At 39.9% G+C, this 16,058-nt stretch overlaps 1 protein-coding gene across 5 annotated transcripts in view; it reads right to left on the bottom strand.

Annotated features, from left to right (window-relative positions):
* Positions 1–16,058, bottom strand: part of si:zfos-2326c3.2 (misshapen-like kinase 1) — a 69,442-nt gene that overhangs the window by 7,339 nt on the left and 46,045 nt on the right. For all 5 annotated transcript variants that reach the window (XM_037076582.1, XM_037076586.1, XM_037076584.1 and 2 more), the window contains 11 exons: positions 15,796–15,884; positions 15,026–15,110; positions 11,207–11,374; positions 8,790–8,898; positions 8,443–8,598; positions 8,016–8,159; positions 7,655–7,789; positions 7,412–7,512; positions 6,376–6,525; positions 707–866; positions 58–197 (listed from right to left, as the gene is read on the bottom strand). In XM_037076582.1, coding sequence (XP_036932477.1) covers positions 58–197; positions 707–866; positions 6,376–6,525; positions 7,412–7,512; positions 7,655–7,789; positions 8,016–8,159; positions 8,443–8,598; positions 8,790–8,898; positions 11,207–11,374; positions 15,026–15,110; positions 15,796–15,884 — 1,437 coding nt within the window. The remainder of the gene's footprint in view (positions 1–57; positions 198–706; positions 867–6,375; positions 6,526–7,411; positions 7,513–7,654; positions 7,790–8,015; positions 8,160–8,442; positions 8,599–8,789; positions 8,899–11,206; positions 11,375–15,025; positions 15,111–15,795; positions 15,885–16,058) is intronic.

Here is a 16,058-nt window from a genome sequence, read left to right as displayed (position 1 = left end):
ATATAACAACTAATCTACACTTTTAAAGCTAATTAAGTTAAAATAACACATTTATACCTTGTCATTCCTTTCACACAGGAACTTGAGTTTCTGTGCTTTTTTGTGCATGAAAACTCCCTCCAGGTTCCCTGTGTTGGCCGACCTCAGCTCTATGGCCTTTTCTCCCCAACCCATCACCTGGTTAGACTGAAGGTAAGCTGGAGCGAGAAAGAGAGAGAGATGCAGGCACATGGACATGACGAGGAAACAGAAAAGTAAAGATGGTTTTATACCCCAGGAAAGGGACGACCTGAGTGTGTTCATCTGAGTTTAATATATTCCATACGGACCGTACTTGTGCTACAATAATGACTGCTGGACCCAACACACACACACACACACACACACACACACACACACACACACACACACTTCTTATTTTTAGCCCGCCCTGTCCCAAATCTGTCTTCACAGAATCTGGTTCAGGGTAAGTTGTAGGTGCTCAGGACAGCTGCTGATCTACAATCAGTGAGTGCCACTATAATGACTCTCAGCAGTAAGTTACATGTTTGATCAAACTGTTGAAAGGTTTTAAAATGCATCATTGTTAATTAGGCAACTCCAAATCCACTGTGTATCTGGTGTTAATCTGGTGTTAATGTATAAACACACTTTAATGCTTTGGTGTGTGTTGTCATTCCATTGTGTGTGCATGAGTGAAACTTACCGACCGATGCCGGCATCTCCCCCCATTGTAGCACCGTATCCTTGGTGATGCGGCCGTAGGTGTCAATGTAGACGCCTTCGTCTTCATAGCAAACCAGCACCTCTGTTCCAGCGCTGTTTGGCAGAATGATGATAGCATGGGGATGAATGGAACCTTGGATCTATGAAACAAACACAAAGCAAACTTTGTTTGGACTCGTCTTTGTACACAAAAAGAAACAATGAAACAAACTTTGAGAAGCAACAGCTTCCTGCCAGCTGTCTTGATAGTTTACTTTCAGTTGACTTATGATATTCAGATGGTGATATTCAATGTCTTTTAGTCCCATATTCAAAGAAAAGCATTCATTTATTTGATATCAATGTATCATATCACTTTCTCTGCCGATATGATTATGAATACACTGACTCTAAATATTGATGTTTCTGTTACAACATGCAGGTGCTCTGATTCCCCTGATTTCACTTATTAGAGCCACAACTTCATAACTCCTTGCTTTCTGGCAGCTCAGCCTTTTCCAGTTTATGACTGTCTACGTTGAAATGATGACACATATGGACTCTATGCAATTTTTTGTACATTGTTTGATCTCAGTCTCATGTGAAATTCTGTGCAACTGACACCACAATGCAGTGAATGAATACATCAAACCTACATCTTTCAGGGGTATTTTGTAGTCTTCAGTTTGACAGCTATTGTGATGTATCATTAGATAATTGTCTTGTATCAGGTATCATGGGACTAACTTTATTGTGGGAAACGTATTCTATAACCACTTCAAAGACTTTTATCTAACCAGTTCACAAACATTCCTCTAACTGGTTCAAAAATATTCCTCTAATCAGTTTAAAAACATTTATCTGCCCAGTTCAAACAAGTTTATCTAACCAGAGACATTTCTCTACTCAGTTTGGTAACATTTATCAAACACACCTCAGACACCTTCATCTGACAACAGCTCAGATCTAAAAAGGTAATCCCTTCGGAAAAAAATGCTCCTCCTGGACAACAATTTTGTCTTTTCTATGTTACATAAAATGGTTATTTGTAGTTTATGTTTCATACATTACCAGAGATTGAGCCACCACAATCCTCAGCATCAGAACTGGCATCCACAGACGCAACGCAATCTTAATCCTCTGCCTTGGAATCAGCATTGTAACATACTTCGCAGGCAGCAATGAAAAAATTGTATGTGTGTGTTTCTTTAAGTGGGTAAGCGTGTGTAGGCTTGAGATTTTGAATAAATGAATTGCTTTTAACAGAGATGATGAAAAAGAAATTAGTGGTTTAAGTGCATGCGTTCAAGTGAGCGTGTGCATGTGTGTGTGCCTAATTGAACGTGGGTCTGAGTATATGTATATACAGCTACACAGAAAACCTAGAAGTGTTAAGTGTCCTCAAGAGCACTCAAAGACAGTGAACTATGAGGATGTCTAAGAGTAAGTGAGTGGGGTTTAGAAGCGCTCTGATGCTGTGTGTGTGTGTGTGTGTGTGAAGAAAGAGTAGTGCAAACCTCACTGTAATTGTAAGAGAGAAAAGGAAAAAAGGAAACAACGCTAGAGAGCTGAAACGATATCGCGGCGGCAGCAGCAGCAGCAGCAGCAGCAGCAGTAGCAGTATAAGGCACCGGTGTAGTAGGCAGCTATGTGCAAACTCGCTTAATATACCGGAGGAGGACTGACTAAAAAAACCCACTCCCAACAGGAGCAAGAACAGGTCAGGACACACAGAGTTAATGATCGCCAGAGAAGGGGGACAGAAAAGATGTATTTTTAGAGCTTGTTTCTCTTTTCGTATCTTCGTTAGTCTACCTCTCCAGCTCCAACTCCCCCATGCATATAGAAAGTAGCACACAGTAAGGGTGGCTGGGGCAATGTGTTTGTGTGTGTGTGTTTGTGTGTATGTAAATGAGCGAGAGAGAGCTGTGAGAACATGAATGAGAGACAGAGAGGGCAATACATCTCAAAAGAAATGTCCTTCATCCAATTTTATGGAATGAAACCAAATAGAAAGCTGTTTCAAAGCAAGAAATTTAGGCATATCACAACTCATTCTAAAACACTGATGTGACCTTAATATTCTTCATTACCTCAAAACTTCAGTCTTGCAATATATCAACACACAGAATCCACAGAATCACAAAATGACTGAAAGATGAGGAAAAGCTTTTATAAATAATAAACAATAGAAAGCAGAGGAACCTTGCTTCCTGCTCGAGCCACCCACTCAACACCATTTACAGTATATGCACAGTAGGTGAAAAAATCTGGTGTGTATGAACAAACAAACTAATGTCTTGAGAGATGTTGCTTACACTTTCTGCTGGAAAAGAAAACAGGTTAAAGAGAAATCTCTAAGATCTTAAGCTGAAATACTTAGTTGTACTTACTCCATAGATCTTGTTCAAAACATATCTAATATGATGTGACTATGACTATGACTCACAGGAGGCTGAGATTTACATGCCCACATACAAATGCAGAAAATGACCTGCTCTGTCTCTAATTGTACTGGCAGTGGGCGATTTGTTCAAATTGAAGCACATAAATTCATTTGCACAGAGCATTTTGGATTCATTGTAACTGAAGGAGGTTTGCATCATCTAAGCAATTTTCACAAATTTGACCAACACATAGCTTAGCTGTGGAATTTTTTGTAATCACCCTCATACTTAAGAATTTCCTAATTATTTTGGAGACTTAACTAGCAATGGAAAACAAATACATAATAAGTAAGCACTAGTACATCATTCTACTATATATTTACAAATTGGTATTAGGCAGCTCTGGTATTAAGCCTATTGGTAATTACTGTGTGTCTCTTGTCATAGATACTGATTGACGGACAACATCTATTCAGGGAGATGGATTCTCAAATACTACACCCTTACAGCTTGATAATTAACAAGACTTAGGGACAGGAGTGCTTTTAGCATTCAGGCATCAACTTATCAACATACAAATCCCTATCAGTCTGTCTGTTGTTTGCATGTCTCTAGAACCACCCATCTGAACTTCTTCACACCTGGCAGGTTTGTTGCTTAGAACCAGAGGAAGGGCAGTAGTGAATTTAGACACGCAGATGCATTCAAAATTATCAAATTACTCTACACTGCTCTGTGCAGCAGTGGAGGCATGGCTTCAGTGCTCTGGCTTCATGGCTCTGCAGACTAAAGCTGGGTCCACTGGTGATCCCTATATCATGACATCATGGGGAAGGAGACTTAAACAAAACAGAGTTTGGCATTGGGCAATAGCTTGCTGTAACGTGCAATGTCATTAGTTTTAAGATATTTAGTCATAAGCCAGTTAGAGAAACTAACGATTTAAACTGATTGGCATCCTGAGCAGTAGACTGACTGAGTTAAGAGTACAAACAAACAAACAAGCTAGGTTATGTCAATGTGTTACTGTTTAGTTGGTTATGTTTTACATGGTTGACTATTCAAAACCATTAGGGAGTTACGAACATGTCACTCTCTGGATCAAGTATTTTCCTAAATCACACCTCCAATAATATCTACTGTAGCTTGGAAGGGTCACAAAATCATCTTTTGACCCAGGATTCACTTGATCAGTTTCTTTCATTTTACCCCATAAACGAGAGAATGTCGAAATAGAAATGTGAGCATTAGTCACAACATTCTGCTGGGAGCTCGACCTGCCCACGGACTGAACAGAGAGAGAGAGGGAGAGAGAGAGGGAGAGTGCAAGAGAGCACTGATTTTGATAACAGATAAAAATGAGCAGAAAATGAGCAAATGAACAATGCCACATTGGATGACAGAGTGGGAGGAGGAAAAGAGGATGAAAAAGGAAGAGAACAGTGCCTGACAGCTATAAACTGAGTGGGAGGAGAGTGGAGGCAGGTGGGGAGAGGAAAACGGGAGAAATACAGGAGAGCAATGACTGACATCTGCAGACTGTGAGTGGGAGGAGGAACAGGAGGAGGAGGAGGAGGAGGAGGAGGAGGGGAAGTGCATCCTGAGAGACTGAGGTGATATGGTTGGACAGAGAGATAACAGCAGATGGATAAAATGACATAAAAATGTATATGTCAGGTATAATAAAGAGCTTCAGCTACAGTGAGAATAATATCTATACCAGAGATCTTTAAATATTTAATACTATCCAAAGTATTTTCAGTAAAAAGACACTATCTATGTAGGCATTTATTATACTTACAATAAAATGAATCTCCCGCTTTTTATCTTTACATATATCAAGGAGCTCAAAATGCTATCAAATACAATTATTTTAAAGTATAAAGAGGATGCCATATTCACTGCTCTCCACTTAGTCTTCATATCTTGGGAATAAGAACAACAGCCACATTAGAATGTTCTTTGTCGACTTTAGCAAAGCATTTAATACCATCTCACTTATGAAGCTGACTGAAAACGTAACACTCTGGGTTTGACAGCACCCTACATTTTGATATTGGACTTCATCACAAACAGACAGTATGGATTGACAGTCACACCTCTTCTAAGTTAGTGCTCAACCCTGGAGCCCCCCAGTTTTCTGTGAGTCAGTGGGGTTTGAGCATGAGTAGGTGGATTATGTTGTATGAAGGACACTTGCAGTATGTAAATTTTCACTTGTTTCACCTTTTAAGTCCCTGAAATCTGTTTTTGAACAAATTCGGGGCGAGAAATAAGTAATTCAGTTGCTCAATCTTCACTCAAATTAGATCTACAAGATCTGATTTCAAGGCTATTGATGGCAAGGGCACTACTACCATGCTGGTGCTTAATGACTGGCTTTATTAAATCTCCCCTCCAGTCAGTTTTTCTTCTTCCTCAAAGAGAGAACAAAGACGTCACATGTAGATATTGTCACGGCAGCCAAACTGTCGTTCTGGCAAGATAAACTAGCATCACTAGCATGGATTAGCGATAGCACCAATATTAGCTCTGAGAAGCAGCATTACTATCAGCAGGCACAGTTGTCACTCAAGCAGAAGTAGATCTTTGGTATAGAGGAGCTGTAGAGTTTAGTTTTGTTCAAACTGTAACCTGTACTGTACATTTACTGGCACTCGACAAGTTCTATGCTAAACTTTTCCCTCACTTCAGTTGCTAACATCAGTCTGAAGGCAACCACCCTGGCTATCTCCCTTTCGCTTGCTGGTCCACTCACACACTATGCACTGTCCTGTTTCTTAAAGGAAACATGCTGCCATATGAATCCCAGACTGTGCCTTAGTCATACGTCATTATTCTATATTCGCAACATCTTAACTTTAGTGACAGTGAACACAAAATTAAATTATTTGTCAAAAAAATATTTGGTGTGACTCATCAACACTGCCAGAAAAGGACTGAGAAAAATATGAAATATTATCAAAAAAGACACTGAAGGGGGGTTTAAAGGTTAGTTCTGACTTATGAAGGCAAGGGCACTACTGCACTGCCGATGTTTTGGTTTAATGAGTGACTTTGTTGACTGGTGTTTCTGGGCTGAATGTGTCTTTTGCATTAGAGAAATGCCTTTTTAACATGAGAAACATTTTTACCAGACTAATCCTATTGGTGACTCCCTAAGATATCATTAGTCCTTTTTTCTGCCTTCAAAGTGAAACAGGAAATTCTGGGAATTTTCAGACAGGCAAGCAGAGAAATAAACAAATGCACAGAGCATAAAGAATATGAAGCAGACTCTTACATGTGTAGGCAGGTAGAGGTCGTAAGGTGTTCCAGAGTCGACATCAATGGCATGGAACCCAGACAAGGAGCCGTAGATGACCTTTAACCTCTGACCTTCTTCCACTGTCAGGTCAACGGACATTGGCTTTTGAGGCAGAGACCTAAATGACTGAGGAGACACAGAGACACACATGCAAATCTCAATTATCACCTTTAACAACACATTTTATAAATAAACCATGACACCAGTCATCTAACTGGAACTGCTCCATTAATATAAAATCAGCAAACGACTTTGACAAGTTGAAGAGCATAAAAAAAATTGGCATCCTACTATAGTCATGCTACTATTTCCATGAGGTAGTATATTATTGGCCTTTTCCGACGAGAGAGGGTTAAACTAGGTAATGTGGAAGAAAAGTAGCTCAGGCCACGAAGGACAGAAAGAAATGGGACACAGCTCTGTTGAGGTTTCTGTGTTGACTCTCACAGCCTGGATGCGTCATGTCTGTGTGTCTGACTGTGAAAGTGACCGTATTAGACTTTTTTTTAGATGCAATCATGATAAAGAAAGATAAGACAACAGAGGGCAGTATTGATAACCTGTGATTTAAGTGCTTCAGAGATACCAATAAAGAATGACATTGAAGGAAATTAGGATAGGAGCTGTACATGTTGAATATGGCATGTAACTTCACATGCTTGAGATTCATTATTATATCTTTATGGTGTTTTTAGACATGTCAGACTCTGTTAGGGCTTTCATTCTTTCATTCATTCATTCATTGCTGTAAAGTCGCATGCTAAACACAGCATGTCAGCTTGGCAATCCATTGAGTATTTCAGATATTCACCAATGACCAAAATGTTGAGTGGACAGACTGAAGAAGCCACAGTCTAATATATGTTGCCATCCCTTGAGCCATGCAGCTAATGTGGCTAAAAAAAGATCACAGCATAACTTATGAGGGCGTATTTACAGTATACGCTATGAGCTCCTAGCTCTATTTATCCACATGGTTGACACAAAAGTTTTGCATTCAAATGTTACCAACCTTGAAGGCCATGAATTTGTGGTATGGTTTTGGTGCCCAGGCATAAACCTCCACTGCATTCTTCAAAGCAATCACTAAGAACTTGATCTTCTCGTAACGCACTGAGGAAACAAGATGGACAGCGAGGCCATTATAACCAGATCACTCTGACTCTGGACATGTAGCTCTCAGTGTCCTCTATTAAAACAATACTTGTGGTTTTAAATGTGTTATAGTTTGTACACTGGGTTTAGCTGTACTTACCAACTTTATAGTGCACACAACCCTCCAGGTCACCTACTGAGGTCCAACCCTGTCTCTTCTCCACCTCTGGGTCGTTGTGCAGGATTTTATTCCTTAACCAGGACAGGTAGTAGAGTCGGAGCTTGTTCTTTTTACCTAAAGGCACAGTTCACCCAGTTAGATACAAGTGTAAGATATTTTGAGATGTGAGCATGGCTGGAGGCCACATTGCACTCTGTTTAGTCTGTTTCTGTCTGCTTCTCTGTGAGGCTCAAGTCAAATATAGTAACTGTGTGAATCAGCCAATTGAATGTTCTTGGTGTTTCCACAGCCACACTGAGTGTCTGAGTTTTGTTCTGTACTTGAAGCTACATACAGATACCTGATATAGTGATCAGGACATTGAGTCCCTCCAACACATCCATCTGTTGAAACCTTCGCCTGCTGATGAGAGAGTAGACCTTCCCTTGACCACTTCGATCCAGCAGCCACAGGCCGTTCTCTGTCCCCACCAACAGATTCACACCTACAGAACAAAACACACTAAAAGCTTAAACCTTATAACCAACATGATCTGTATTCCATCCATCTCATCTATTCGTCTATAAAACATGAACAAAGCTGTATATTCCTGTTCATTCTTAAATAAACAATATACGGAGTGTGCAAACTGTTATAAAAAGGACACTGATGCTATGCTAGCTTCTGGCCTGGATGAAGAAGTGAATAATGTTTTTTGCTTAGCTAAAGCAAACACTCATCTAGTTGTATATTCTAAGGTAAGGAATAAGGAATATAAAACTACTAACCCCAAAGTCCAGCACAGAGAACCTCAGTGTTGAATTTCTTCTTGTACTTGCGGATTTCTGGAGTGTCACTCTGTGGCCGAATGTTGGTTGGGTTCACATTCACAACTGAGCCCTTCCTATGGTTCTCTCTCTTGATCTGATCGCACTTATTGCCCGCTGCAATAACAAAAAGAAAATTTTAATAATACACAGGGTAGTTCAGTGACTGACAGTAAACTGTGTTCACTCATCTCTACTGCTTTTTTAATTGACTTTACTATGTGATGTTTAACATGGAGAACTGAATGTTCTATATGTGTATACGATTGTGTGACTGAATATTTGTGTTTGTATGTAAATGTACTCACTGGGGCTCTGTGGTGGTGATGACATGGGGATCAATCTTGGATCGATGAAGGACAGGAAGGAGGAAGAGGAAGATGTGGAGGTGTTTTTGCCAATAGGACTGCCGACAGCCTGATGATGAGCAACAACAAAAAAACATTATTCCACCCTTTTTTTAATTGGTTGGTTTTGGCTCTGGTGGGTTTTGGGTGCACACATTCTGATCATCAGCAACAACTTTTTAACCCATTATATTGAATCATGATGGATACTATATCAGTTCCGTCAAACAGTTCATGTCACCACTGATACTGTACCTTCACACCTAAACTGTGCCACCGCCTCCCTCTAGTGGACAGATGCAACTGATGCAGCTATAAGAATATACTTGGATATGATATGGACAAAGCTTTATAATGCTCATAAACAATACTTATACATTTGTAACAAGAATCTTCACTATTCTATTCATATCATTCAGCTCACTATTATTACTAGTCTTGATAGGGTCAAGACAAAATTCTTTACTTGATAACAATCTTGAAACACCTATCCCAGTGCAGCCCAAAGCTGTTTAGAATTCAGATATTAATATGACTCTTTTGAAAGTTAGAAGCTTTCAGAAACTCTGTTAGTGCTTCTAATTTTTTAATGCAAAAATGAGCCTGCAGATGACCTGCAAGAAAAAACAATGGCATCACATCATAAGTCCTTTTAGGTAGAAAAGAGAGGTGTAATATTCCTTCTTTTCCAAAAAGCCTCCACTTGGCCGCCACTGGGGTGGGCGTAAATGAAGTTGGGCATGAACAGTAAAGCAGGTCGAATTTGTCTTTAAAATAAGAGCTTTACATTGCACCCCATTGGAGTTTAGAACTGCAAACTTAGCAGGGGGCTTTTAATTTGAAAGTAGCGACCATTAGTAGCTTACCGCTACAACAACAAGCTACGAAGACAGCTACAGAGACCAAGGAGCAGAGGTGGATTTCATCGTTGATGTCGAGATTCAGTTCCTGTCAGTCAGTTCGCCAGGAAGAATTGTTCATATTGTTCGTTCGTTCATTCAGTCACGTTTCTGGTACAACGTTGTTTAGCGGTGAATCATGTAATGCACAGTTCTCAGCTCCTCAAACAATTGTGCTAACGGTCAACATAACACTGTAATTCAAGGTAAATATATGGCTGCAACTTCATGATTATGTGTACTTTTAGACAACACAACAGTGTAAGATAATAGATAATATGTATAGATAATACAGAATAGTCACCTTGACATTAAATTGACATGTATTGAAGGTTATTGACTGAACGAGAACGATAAGCTACAAACTAAATAAAATGTTGTTTTTTCATGGAAACTGTTGCTATGCTTTCCTCTTTCTCATTGGCTTAATTCGAAGACAGCGTCCTAGACCCAGCATATGATCGGCTGGCTCTCAGTCCTCTTCGCCACTCTGATAACTTAACAGTGAAAAACACAGAGACTAGTCTGTGAGAACCAAAGAACGAACGAGAAAGAAGTGAAACGTGGAATCAGGTTCGTTCCTTCAGCTCAGTAGCGTTCAAGAGTCGTTAATTCGGACCAATTCGTTCGCAAAAAGACATCTTTACTGAGGAGACAATAGCATCTCCCGGATCTCATCTGCTTTCCAGTTGCTGATCTTGACGTTCGCAGATAAAGTGATGAATTTACTGTTGTGATCAACCCTTTCCTGGTTTAAAACTCCCCAGAGGTGGGTCAAACAACAGTGCACGTCATCAACACCTCTGCCCATCTCACGCATTTGTGGCAGATCGACGGTGGAAAAAAGTGGACCCTCTGAGGTGTCAAATTGGCGGACCAAAACAAACCCCAAATTTACTGCCTTCTGTCTAAACAGCCACATTGGAGGCGTGCTACCCAGTATGAAACGATAGTTCAATTTCAACATAAAAAGCGAAATCACTAAGAAAATGACACTTAATACATAAAAATGCCATTTTACGACCTTGAAATACACTAACAGGAGCAAAAACTCACTATGGTAATTTTACTTCCTTATTTACATTAACTTTATATGTATAAAATATTCAAAAACAATTTATTTGTTGGATAAACAGCCTATCCAAAGAGCTAAACTACACACATTCCTCATTTACTACATGGAGGCTGGGGGCTTTATGTGAGAGTAAGTAGGATCGGATCTGTGGTCTGCACGATCACTTATTGGCTGTTGGCCGCTATTCAATTACCTGCAATCTCAGGATTTTGATGATATCCAACCATGGGCCTTTTTCAATTGTGATGATTAGAAAAACATTTTCAGACCATAATGTCTGTATAAGGTGAATGATAATTGGGCAAACAATAAATCATAAATAGCAATCATCATGACGCATGTGTTAAGGTGTTCCTGTGAGTTTGTCTGTCTCTCTGGCAGCACATTCCTCAAAATAAACTCACATTTAGTTCCTGGTGTGTCGGGGATCGAGGGCTTGTGGGCAACTGCGAGTAACTGAGTTCATGTGATCGCTGCTGCTGACCAAGTGCATTATCGGTAGGACTGGAAGAGGAGGTTTTCTGCAGAAGGTCTGGAAGCAGGTAGGTATCATCTGAACCCATCCGGGAAATCTGTAGATCAAACAGAGAGTAATGAGTAGAAGTATGAGTAGAACAGAGTATATGTAAAGTTTATTATGCCATGTTACACCCGCAAACGTAATAACTGCCCACAAACGTAATAAACCACAAACGTAATACAAATCTGCAGCTTTGAATGTAATAATCCCGCAAATGTAATAAATTTCCCACAAACGTAACAAAATTTGCCTACTGCAAACGTAATACTGAATTTCCTGCAAATGTAATAACTATTACATTTGCAGGAAATTATTACATATGTGGGAAAGTGAAAATCTGTAAATGTAATAACTTCCCACAAATGTAATATGAGACAAAATAATGATCTTTGTGGTTGGTGTTGTTTATTTGTTTACTTATAAACCTGCCAATAGTGACTGAATGTTGACAAGCAACCTGCAGGTCAGGTGGGGCAGGTCAGAAAGTGACAGAGCAGTGTTCTAAGTTATTAATAACACACACACACACACACACACACACACACACACACACACACACACACACAGGTCATGCTCATAATTTTAAGGGCTATGGCTACAAGCCTATGCTGGTGGCTTATGAGAGCCAATGTTTGAACCATTTAATGTCTGCATATCAAAGGCCGGGGCTGCACAGTGGCCCAGTGGTTAGCACTGCTGCCTCACAGCTAGAAGATCCGCGGTTTGCGTCCCGGTTAGGACGCCTGGGATCTTTCTGTGTGGAGTTTGCATGTTCTCCCTGTGCAGCGTAGGTTTTCACCGGGTACTCCGGCTTCCTCCCACAGTCCAAAAACATACTGAGGTTAATTGATTGTTCTAAATTGTCCGTAGGTGTGAATGAGAGTGTGCCTGGTTGTTTGTCTCTATGTGTAGCCCTGTGATAGACTGGCGACCTGTCCAGGGTGTCCCCTGCCTTCGCCCTAAGTCAGCTGGGATAGGCTCCAGCCCCCCCGCGACCCTGCAGAGGATTAAGAGGCGTACATATAATGTACAGATAATGGATGGATGGATGGATATCAAAAGCCAAAAACTTGAATAGATAGTCCATTCTTTGAAGTAGGCCTAATGAAAACATTTGTCAAGATTTAAGACTGGTCCATATTCTTTTTGATAGTAACATGGACCAAGACTGTCTGAACACTGACAATTAAAGACTTGCAAATAAATAATGACTGTAACTTAAATTAATCTACCATTGTGAATGCAGGAAAGTGAGAATTGCCATGTAGGCTACCGTAAGTAACAGAAAAATTCCCAATGTTACATTATGTTACATTATTTTAAATAAACGGCCTTTCAATTAAGTGTGATGTAATTGTTGATGATTTGTTGCTGCAAATAAATGAATGAATGGGTATGCACCACCACTCTGCCAATCAGAACAAAGAAGACGCACTGACAGGCTACAACTTTGGCAGAACTTTTCACCCCTTTCCCGGTAAGTCAGCATGATGTATTTTGTATCGATGAATTCATTGAAATCTCAAGATATATGATGGTTTCGCAGTAGTTTTAAAGCTCAGTCCGCGATATTGTCAAAAGTGTCCCTCTTGTATTTTTTTCCTCTTATGTAGCATGATACTCCAACATAATTAGCTGCACCACATGCCAGCTTAAATAAAGGTCTATAGTCACTTCGCGGTAAAACAGCAACAACTTTTCACTCCTTTCCCGGACAGCAAGCATGATGTATTTGGTGTCAGTGGATTCGTTGAAATCTCAAGATTCATATAATACCGCTGGTTTTGCGCTACCTTAAAAATTGAGTCCGCTAGATTGTCAAACGTGTCGATGTAGCATTTTTTTCATGCAAAGTTACGTGTTTAATGCGTATTATATTGCAACTTGCCCAACTGCACACTAGATATAAAGTGCTATTTTAATTGCACAATTCTCAATACATTTTACAATAATTAAATACCAACAATGGTAATTTTATAATACAGAGAGAACTAGAACAGACATATAAAGTGCTTGTTGAATTGCACATTGCTCTACTGCCTAAGAATAAAAGATGATAGAATTGCAGACTTATTACATACTACAATAATTCATTAACAGTTATAATTTGTGAGTACCCAACTATGTGGACATGTAAAAATTAAACATTATAATATACAATAGATGATAACACACAACAAATCAGCAGCAGTGGACAAGTTAAAAATGATCACAATTAGTGGCAACAGGTTTGATTTTCCAAAGTTTAAGATGCTTAGAAAATGAAGCAATAGTGGGTAGATCAGGCACTTGGTGTGGAGTTCCAAGAATTTGTCGCTCGATAGGAAAAAGTTGCTTGACCAAAAGTACTTCTCCTTAAAAGAACAGTGCAATCACCCCTAGAGCCTGCTCACTTTCCTGCATTCACAATGGTAGATTAATTTAAGTTACAGTCATTATTTATTTGCAAGACTTTAATTGTCAGTGTTCAGACAGTCTTGGTCCATGTTACTATCAAAAAGAACATGGACCAGTCTTAAATCTTGACAAATGTTTTCATTAGGCGTACTTCAAAGAATGGACTATCTATTCAAGTTTTTGGCTTTTGATATCCATCCATCCATCCATTATCTGTACATTATATGTACGCCTCTTAATCCTCTGCAGGGTCGCGGGGGGGGCTGGAGCGTATCCCAGCTGACTTAGGGCGAAGGCAGGGGACACCCTGGACAGGTCGCCAGTCTATCACAGGGCTACACATAGAGACAAACAACCAGGCACACTCTCATTCACATCTACGGACAATTTAGAATAATCAATTAACCTCAGTATGTTTTTGGACTGTGGGAGGAAGCCGGAGTACCCGGTGAAAACCTACGCTGCACAGGGAGAACATGCAAACTCCACACAGAAAGATCCCAGGCGTCCTAACCGGGACGCAAACCGCGGATCTTCTAGCTGTGAGGCAGCAGTGCTAACCACTGGGCCACTGTGCAGCCCCGGCCTTTGATATGCAGACATTAAATGGTTCAAACATTGGCTCTCATAAGCCACCAGCATAGGCTTGTAGCCATAGCCCTTAAAATTATGAGCATGACCTGTGTGTGTGTGTGTGTGTGTGTGTGTGTGTGTGTGTGTGTGTGTGTTATTAATAACTTAGAACACTGCTCTGTCACTTTCTGACCTGCCCCACCTGACCTGCAGGTTGCTTGTCAACATTCAGTCACTATTGGCAGGTTTATAAGTAAACAAATAAACAACACCAACCACAAAGATCATTATTTTGTCTCATATTACATTTGTGGGAAGTTATTACATTTACAGATTTTCACTTTCCCACATATGTAATAATTTCCTGCAAATGTAATAGTTATTACATTTGCAGGAAATTCAGTATTACGTTTGCAGTAGGCAAATTTTGTTACGTTTGTGGGAAATTTATTACATTTGCGGGATTATTACATTCAAAGCTGCAGATTTGTATTACGTTTGTGGTTTATTACGTTTGTGGGCAGTTATTACGTTTGCGGGTGTAACATGCCACCATCTATGATGCATGGGTACAGATCTTACACCCTCTAGAATAGAATAGAATAGAATAGAATAGAATAGGTCTTTACTGTCATTTTCACAGGTACAATGTTAATGTAAATGTTAATCATGAAAATGCAGAGAGGGGTTTCGAGGTGTATGTGTGAATTTTGTATGTATGTGTGCAGGGTACCTGGTTAAGATTGTGGTGAGGCTGCAGCACGATGCCATCAGGTATTCCTCTGTAGTATTTCCCCTTTCCATTAGACAGGCCAGACCTTGAAGCACAGAGAAAGTTCAAGATTTCAGACCAGAGTCCGACTGCAGGTTCTGCATTAATTAGCTAGAAACCAGATCAATACATCCTCAAGATCAATGGTGACGATAATGAGGCTGATCATCTTCTTGAGATCAAAGAGAGACCAGAGGAGAGGTAACATATGTAAAAAATAATGACCAATGTGATCTATTTACCCTTATCGCACAGTTCTAATACAATTCACTTCCATGCTGCAGAGGTGGGAATTTAAAATCTTACAGCACTTACAATTTTAACTGGTTCCTGCTTGATTTTCAAGGTTGTTTTTTTTCATGGTATAATAAATCTTAAATGAAGCCATGAGATTTCAGTCTTGCTTATTAACATGTGCAGTGTGTCTGTGAGTTTTTTGAGATGAACTTTTCTTGCCTTGGTGGTCAGCAGAGATGTTTCCACATCTAGACTTTCTCTCAGTAGGTGCAGCAGAATTCTCAGTAAGCAAAGCTCTTTTTTACTGGAATCCTTCTCTGATTCTTAACATTGGTTTTGCAACTTATGCATCACATCTTGCTACACTCCATGTTGTTTGGAAACACTGATAATATGAGGCAATTCTTTGTGTTTGCTATTCTGAGATTCAGTTTTTTTGGATTAAAAGGAACAACTGGGTGATATGCACCGTGTACTGATGATAAATATTTCACCTGTTCCTCTCTTCATCATCACTGCTGCCAACCTCGTCACTGGAGGAGGAGTATTCTGTGGCCTTGTTGAGCCGACCTGATCGTACGCCCTTCATGACGGAGGTGAGGAGTGATTTGAGTCAACGTGGTCAGATGAGTTATAAAATCAACAGAAGAGTGGGGGGAGAGGAAAGAAAAAAAACAACAACTTTCGTTTAAACATGGTACAGAGGAAGAAGATTACACAAAAATACTTGACATCTAAAGAGGAGGGACTTCCTGGA

The sequence above is a fragment of the Acanthopagrus latus genome, chromosome 18, assembly GCF_904848185.1.
Source record: "Acanthopagrus latus isolate v.2019 chromosome 18, fAcaLat1.1, whole genome shotgun sequence".
Classification (NCBI taxonomy): Eukaryota; Metazoa; Chordata; class Actinopteri; order Spariformes; family Sparidae; genus Acanthopagrus; species Acanthopagrus latus.
The sequence above is the reverse complement of the archived record's forward strand: the minus strand, read 5'-3'. Positions and strand labels throughout refer to the sequence as shown.